Source organism: Gracilinanus agilis, chromosome 4 (genome assembly GCF_016433145.1).
Source record: "Gracilinanus agilis isolate LMUSP501 chromosome 4, AgileGrace, whole genome shotgun sequence".
Taxonomy (NCBI): domain Eukaryota; kingdom Metazoa; phylum Chordata; class Mammalia; order Didelphimorphia; family Didelphidae; genus Gracilinanus; species Gracilinanus agilis.
In genome coordinates, this window is record NC_058133.1 from 31,775,439 (window position 1) to 31,783,943 (window position 8,505).

At 44.2% G+C, this 8,505-nt stretch overlaps 1 protein-coding gene across 1 annotated transcript in view; it reads right to left on the bottom strand.

The window, feature by feature from the left end:
• Positions 1 to 7,391, bottom strand: part of LOC123245740 (cytochrome P450 4B1) — a 137,389-nt gene extending 129,998 nt beyond the window's left edge. The window contains exon 1 of the mRNA XM_044674743.1: positions 7,200 to 7,391. Coding sequence (XP_044530678.1) covers positions 7,200 to 7,391 — 192 coding nt within the window. The remainder of the gene's footprint in view (positions 1 to 7,199) is intronic.
• Positions 7,392 to 8,505: the final 1,114 nt, after the last annotated feature.

An 8,505-nucleotide genomic window follows, 5' to 3' on the forward strand; every position in this document is an offset into this window, starting at 1 on the left:
CTTAACACTATTTGCCTCAGTTCCCTCATCTGTCAAATAAGCTGGAGAAGGAAATAGCAAAACATGCCCATATCTTATATATGTGGCCCTGGGAAAATCACTTAACCCTGTTTGCCTCAGTTTCTTCATTTGTAAAATGAGCCAAAGAAAGCAATGGCAACCCACTCCAGTATCTTTGCCAAGAAAACTCCAAATGGAGTCTCAAAGAATCAGCACAACTAAAAGTATTGAGTGAGGACAACCACAAAATTGAGACAATACAGGCCTATTGAGAAAGGAATTATTAGTCTGTCAATTCTTAAGTGCATTCCTCTTCTCAGGGGAACAATATAAAGAAGGCATGCTTTAGGGGCCCAGAGGAAAGAGGAATTAACCACACCAAAGGAGTGAGGTTACATGACTGACAACCTTAAGCTCAGTTAGTTCCCTTTCAAGAAGAAATTAAACTACAAGGTGTCCTGAGATGAGAGTACTCAGACTCCCATAGAAAAGCAGGATTCACCCTGCAGACGAACTGAATAAGTGAGAATCCCATTATCTGTTTCCTGCAATGTTTACAGGTTCCAGTGACTTCTCTGTGTTTCGGAAGTGAAATAAAGGCTGCCCGGTATTTGATAGCATGGCTACCATGGCAGTTTAGGAGCTAGAGACCCTGTTATCAATTTATGGATACTGAGATACAGATTATATTTGGAGATTTCCCCAAGTAAAATCATCTTTTGCCTACACTACTGCACTAGCTTCCTAATCTGTCTCCCTGTATCAAGCCTGTCCCAACTCCAGTTCTTCCTCTATATAGCTAACAGTGATTCTCCTGGGGGAAGCTAGGTAGTTCAGTGGATTGAAAGCCAGGCCCAGAACTCCTGGGTTCAAATGTATCCTCAGACACTTCCTAGTGTGACCTTGGGCAAGTCACTTTAATCCCCATTGCCTAACCTGCTCTTTTGTCTACAAAATATTGATTCTAAGATGAAGGTAAGAGTTTTAAAAACAAAAGAGTGATTGTCCTAAAGCATAGATCTGACTACTCAGAAAACTCCAGGGGCTCCCAGTTACTCCTAGGATCACATATAAACATATAAAACCCTTCCTGATCTGTCCCTACCCTAATGCTCCATCCTTATCACATATCACTCCCTCTTCACATACTCTGAGTCAGCCAAATTGGCCTTCTAGTGTTCCTCACATGGGACACTTTATCTCCCATCTCTTTGCCTTTGTACTGGCTGACCCCCATGCCTAGAATGTTCTCCATCCTCAACTCCACATCGTCATCACCATCCTCCTATTCATCATCACCACCACCAGCAGCAGCACCATTCTCTTCCTCCTCTTCATCATCACCATCATCGTCGTCACTGGCATTTATCTTGTGTTTTCAAGTTTGTAAGGCAAGTTTTATATTATCTCCTTTGGTCCTCTTAAGATCTATGCTCACCCTCAAAACTCAGCTCAAGCTCCACCTTCTACATGATTTCTTTCCTGGTTCCTCCTCCCCTCTCTTGCCACTCAGCTTCTTTGTAATATAGATATGTTGTTCAGTCCTTTCAGTTATGGACAACTCTTCATGAACCCATTTGAGGTTTTCTAGGCAAAGATACTGAAGTAGCTTACAACTTCAGCTCATTTTACAGATGAGGAAACTGAACCAAACAGGGTTAAATGACTTGCCCAGGGCCACACAGCTAGTAAATGGCTGAAGCTCAGGTCGTCCTGGCTTGAGGCCTGGTGATCTATCTATCCTCTGTACCACCTAGCTGCCAAGTATATAGACATAGATATAGATTCTGTCTCCTCATTCTAGCTGTGTGACTCTGGGCAAGTCACTTAATCCCTATTGCCTAGCCCCTACCATTCTTCGGTCTCAAAATAGATGCTAAGACAATAAGGGTTTTAGAAAAAGAAAAGAAATTCATTGAGGGATGAGAGTTTTCTTTTTAATTTCATATCTCTAGGGTAATGCATAGCACCTGGCACATAGTAGGGTGATTAACAAATGATTGGTGTGTGAGCCCCTATATAATATGGATATGCCACTGGATAGTGGCAGAACAAACTAATGAGATATCTTCTAGATATCTCAATCTTCTAAAGCTGTCCTGATCAGACATGTCAATTTAGAGCTTCTGAATCCCAATTACATCTAGCAGAACTTGGACTAGAACTCAGATCTTAGAGAGAAGGAGGTCTTTAAAAAAGCATGAATGCCAGCTCATTGCTCATATACCCATCATCTACCTCCTCCATCCCCTCTTCTCTACTGTGATGGCCCCTACCCTAAGGCACTCTCTTACTATCACTTGTCTGACCTCTGGCAACATTCCTACCTCTCTTCTCAACCTAGCCGGCACCAGGTGCCATAATTATCTTCCATGTAAAAAGACAGATAGACTCATATCAGTTTTCTGCTCAAAACTTTTAAGCTCTAAAGCTGATAACATTAGAACATAGCTTGACATCCGAGACCCTCTGTAATCTGGAGCCAGCTTTACTTTTCTTTCTCATTTTGTTCACACTATTCCCTAATACTGAAATTCATCCCACCTTTAGCCTGTTGAATTTCTACTTATATTTAAACTTCACATGCACAATGCTATTGTATTTCTTGCCTTCTCTAGCGGGTAAGATAGGCAGTGGAGAGAGGGAGAAAATTTGGGACTGAAAAATTAAAATAAAAAATAAAATATATAATTTAGCTCAACAGCATTAATTAAAGGCCCACCGTGTATACTGTGACCCTCCTTGGGGGAGAGAAAGTTTAAATAAGACTTGAGACCTTTCATATATATATAGGCTAGAAAGAAAGGAAGGTCTGTGCTTCCTGTTGAGGTTCAGAGACCAAAGACCATCCAGAAATCTATGCAAGATAAGGGCCAAAATCAAAGGTGCTCAGGCCCTGTGCCAAGAGTGGTCAGGGTCCAGAGAAATGACTGTTCAAAGGAGACTGAGACATGGGACTAGATCAATCGCTTGGAGGAGCCAAGAAGACCTGGAAGCTCTGGGAGTGAAGAAGAGCTGAACCTGACCTTCAGCAAAGTTCTGCCTGAGCCTCCTCGGGTTTTGGGTCACAGGATCAGAGTTACAGTGAGCTGAGGGAGTACCAGACCTGATGAAGAAGTAAGCTTACAAGTGTTGGAGGGATCTGGCACATACCTCTTCACGATTCATATGAGCAATAAAAATTTCCTTCCATAAACCTCATATAGACTTGTGTTTACACCTCTGCTACACAATGAGGTGGCACAGTGGAGAGAACTCTGGGCTTGGAGTCAGGAAGACCTGAATTCAAATTTTACTTCAGACAATTACCATCTATGTGACCCTGGGCAAGTTAAATAAATCTCTTTCTGACTCACTTTCCTCCTCTGTAAAATGGGAGTGATAATAATAGACCTATATCCAAGACTGTTGTGAGGAATGAACAAGATGTTTGCAAAGCACTTAGAACAGTGCCTGGTACATGACGGATGCTACATAAATGCTAGCTAGTTTTATTAATAACATATGGAATTTGCTATGTAAATGCTAGCTACAATAACCCAATTCTAAGACAGAAGAGCAGCAAGTGCTAGGCAATTGAGGTTAAGTGACTTGCCTGGGTCACACGGCTACAAAATATCTGAGACCAAATTTGAACCCAGGTCTTCTCATCTCCAAGTCTGGCTTTCTATCCACTGAGTCACCTCAGTGCCTGGTCATGCATTATTTTAAACGAGTTACCTATATCTGTATCACATCCCTCTTCTAGACCTGTGTGTCCATGAGGACAAAGACTACAGTCTCTGATTGTGATTTTGTGCCCCCCTCTGATTCTGAACACAGCAGGTAGTTAATAAATGCTTGTTGGATGGAATCATTGGATTCCCTGCCATTAAATTTCATAAAAATTTACAACTAGAAGAAACTTTATACCTAGACTAAAATTCTTGTTTTATAGTGGAGGAACTTGAAGCTAGAAAAGGGAAAGGACCTATCCATGGTAACCTTTAGAGGAAGAAGCACCAACCCTCAAGTACCCAATGGGAATTCAGAAGAAAGAGAGGTCATTTCTACCTAAAGAAATCAGGGAAAGCTTCCTGAAGACAGTTAGAGTTGGAGCTGGGCCTTGACCATTCGGTGGAATTTCCACAATGGTGAGTGTCTAGGGAAGAAGAGGCAGTTCATTTTGTCCAAAATTTACAGAGAGTGGGAGAGGGACGGTAGAGCAATCATACCAGTCAGGTTCACTCAGATTTACACAGCTCTTTCCTCAAAACTACTCTGTGATCTGGGTAGCAATGATATCTCTCCATCATGGTCCTAGAACCTCCTAACCTGTGAGATCATATCAGCCCTGGTGCTCACATCTCATTAGAACCCTTTACTCTTGGGACCCCTCTAAATGGTTTGTGGATGGAAAAGCTGATCCCAAAACTCCCAACAAAGGCCAGCCAAGGCCAGCCATTTCTTCATTTCCAAACCCCTGTACCCCTTTGTGCCTCTTCATTCTTCCTTCTAACAGAGGAGCTTCCCCTCACCATCTCACCATCTCCTTTTCAGCTTCTTTTTGTTCTCTTTTGCACTCCCCTCTCCCCCCACCCTCTAGACCATAAGCTCCTGGAGGAAAGAAGGGGTTGTTCTTTTTTATATGTGTATTCTGTTGTGAGGAGGTTTACTTAGTTATTATTTAGGAGACCTAACAGGAAGGGCTGGAGAATGCCAAATGGAAGGGGGAAGCAGGAAGTGGGCCTTGCTCTCTCTGGGATGGGCTCCATGGTGGTTGGGACAAGCTGTAACTGACCCTGGGAGACCTCAGAGGAAATGGAGTTGTACCCTGATTCCCTGGGATCTTGGAGAGTGGTGAAGGTTGAAAAGGCAGAAGACAATCCTGCAAGTCAACTCAGAGAAGGGAAGTGACCTGTGATCTGGTGGACAGTTTGCAGACATCTCTCCCTAGCTGGTCACTTTGAATCATCGGCTGTGGAGGAGTTGGTTCCTGATATCCTGATAACATCTCTGGAACAGTTGTGAGACCCCAAATTCAAGCCCTCTTCCTCAGGTCCATAGCCAAGCTGTCAAAACTTGGCAGTAGCCAGCTTGGCTAAGGATCTTACCCCCTTTGACTCCAGTCCTGGGTAGTTAGTCATAGCTTCACCTAACCCCCTTTCCTATCCCCTCATATTATAATTAAACTGTTTCCTTGCATGTTTTCCTAGTACTTTAAAGTCCTCATGGTGCGTATTTAATACTCTGAAGTTATTCCAGGCTGGGTGGGGCTGAGTAACAGTTGGTCAGGCTTAACTGCCATTTCTGTCAACTGTCATTCCCCTTATAAGTTAAACCTGGTTCCTGGCTTGTAAAGTCTTATCCATTGTCCCTTCCTGTCTCCTATCCACCTCACTGAGCCCACAAATAATATTTAAGTTAACTTCCCTGGTTTTCCCCATAATAATTCCCAGCACTTAACAATAGTTCCTGGCCCAGAGCACACACTTAATAAATGCTTGTTGACCAACTGACAAACTTTAGCTACCTTCTAATCCTCAAGCACCCAAGCTAGGGCTAATCCAGCCCCTAATTCAGTTCCTGAAGACCAGCCAAGATCAACAGTACTTGCCGGGGGGTTGGAAGTGGGAGGGAGCCTGGAACGTCTGACCCTGACCCTGAAGGATTTGCAAAACGGTTTGGAAAACTCAAATTAAACTCAAGTCCCAAGACCAGGGATGAAGAAGCATCTTCAACACATTATAGTGAGAGAAGGCCTTTCCCCCCACCCCCAAGTCATAGAGACATAGCCATAAGATCCTCATTCTGCCATTTACCAGTGACCATGAGCAAGTTACTTTAGCCCTCTCAAGACTCAGTTTCATCATCTGTCAAAGTGAATGTGAGCTGTCTCATAGGGTAGAGAATTGCCCATCACTGGAGGTCTTCAAGCAGAAGGCAGATGACCACTAAAGAGTGACATTATGGAAGGGGTTTTTGCATAGATACACACTGGGCCAGATAGAAGAAACTGAGGCTTGGAAGAGGAAAAAGCTTACTCTTCCTTAGTTCTCAGCATCCAGCTTTGTGAGTTCACAAATATGATGAGTCTTAACACCTGCCTTAATGCAAGGCATCAATTAAATATTGAACTCTTTAGGAATAAAGACAAAGTCCTTCAGCATCCCACTAGAGACTCTCCCCTGAAACCATATCCATTAGGTCTGGTCATTCAGCCAACTCTAACTTCACCTAATTCTTTTTTATATATATTTTTCCATGTTTACATAATTCATTTTCTTTCCCTCCCTTCTTTCCTCCCACTCCCAGGGCACTTAATTCTTTAAAAAAAGAAAAAAAGAAACCTTTACTTTCTATCTTAGATTTGCTACTAAATATCAGTTCTAAGGCAAAATTGCAGTAAAGGCTAGACAATTGGGGTTAAGTGACTTGACTAGGATCACACAGGAAGGAAATATTTGAGGCTAAATTCACCTAATTCTCCTATCATTCGCTCTTCATCCTTCTATCTTATCCACAAGATAGCTTAAGAGACTTGGGCAAATGCTTTCCTGAAATCCAGAAACAGGGAGCACATGGCATTTCTCTAATTAATAAGACCTGCCAGCCTTGTTTTATCTCTTTCCCAGATTCTTGTCTTTCCTGTCCCATATTACTCAATTTGCATTTGGTATTTCCTTATATCCATACAATACATATTGGTGCATAGTGCCTGGACAGTCCTTAGTAAATACTTATTTCATTGACTGATTGAATGAGTGAGTGAGGTAAATCGTAACCTCCCTGAGCCTCAGACTCTCTATAAAAATGAGGGGGCTAAATTAGAGAAGTCCTCTGAGATCCCTTCTAGTTCTGATCCTATGATGCTAAGTCATTTTCTTTTTTCAGGCCTCAATTTCCTCATCTGTCAAAAAAGGGGGTTGGACTTAATAACCTCTGAGGTACCTTCCAGACCCTTTGATCGTATTGGGCTATTTCTCACCCCTCAAAAAGCTCCGTGAGGGTAGGGACTTTTTCCTAAATGCTATATGGATGAATGAATGAAATGGCCTTGGAGGTAACTGGGATTCTGAGATTCCGTGGAATGGATGAGATACTGACACCAGGACCTAATACTGGTGAGGATACCGTGTCAGTGGCCATATTGATTGGGTGGTCTCACCCATCATTGCAGGGCCTCCCCCCACCCCATCCCCGATTCAGGGCTTGCCTACCTCCTGGAGGTGCCCACTGAACCAGTGGGCAGGAGGACCTGGGAAGTTCTGAAAGGTTCTCAGTAGCCTCTGCCTGCGCCGGAACAACTGGATCCCCTTCAGCAGCAGCAGGACCAAGCCCAGCAGAACTGAGGTCTGGAGGAAGCTGGAGAAGCCTCCCAGGAGCCAGGCTAATCCCAGGCCAGCACCCATGGTACCTAATTGGAGCCTAATGAGGCTCCCTCCCAGGAGTGAAGAGAGCTAAAAGATTCAAGAACAGGCTTGAACCTTTGTCCTTTATATCAGGTCCCAAGATCCGAAGGTGAGTCAATGATAAATTCTTTGTTAGCTCTCCCCCTAGGATCAGTTCATATAGCAAACCACTAGCTGGCTTTGTTCTGGACTGGAATGGAGGAAGGGCCAAAAGCCCTTTGGGGGATCAATGCTGGACAGAAAGGACCCACCTGCAGGCCCAGCCAATGAGAGGCAGGGGAGGTACAAGCCAGGAGCCAGGGGTGGGGGTTTGGGAAGAAGGTACACAGAGGGCCTGGAAACTGGTCCCATGGAGCTATAGCCTTGGGCTTGAGCTGGTCCTCCCCAACCTGTTTGGTCAGGCCAGCAGTAATCTGAGTCCCTCTCAATGGGGCAATTGACTGCATGGGGTAGAAGAAGGAGTCCAGGACACCTGCCCACTGTCTGGAGCCAGGACACCTGCCCACTTTGCAGTACCTTGCTGGAAGGGTTCAAGTCCTTTCCCTCTCTCCGTTTCCATTTCATCATCTGTAAAATGAGATGGGATTGGACTGGATAGCCCCTGAGATTCTTTCAAACTTGAGAATTCTAATCCTGTTTGTGCCTCTGGGCATCTCCTTCCTCTTTGTGGGCCTCAGTTTCCTCATCTGTAAAATAAAGGGTATTGGACTGGATGGCAGAAAAGTTCCCAGGGGCCCCAGAGCTAGAAGGGGGTCCAGGCATCTAAGCCAACTTGTATTGCTCTGAAGGGGAAGTTTCTGCTTGAAAACCTCCTGGGACAAGAGCCCTATCTCTCAAGGCTTCCTGGGAGCAGCTCTGCCTGGGAGGAATTGAAGTGAAATATGTCTCCACAGCTCTATCCATCTACCCACTATTGCCCTCTAGAGCCAACCAGCAAGTATCAATTCAACACACTTTGAAGAACCTACTTCTGGGCTGGGCCCTGGACTAGGTATTGAGCCTAGAAAAAGAGTAGGGGAAAGAAAAGGAAAAGGAAAAGGAAAAGGGAAAGGGAAAGGAAAAGGGAAAGGGAAAGGGAAAGGGAAAGGGAAAGGGAAAGGGAAAGGGAAAGGGA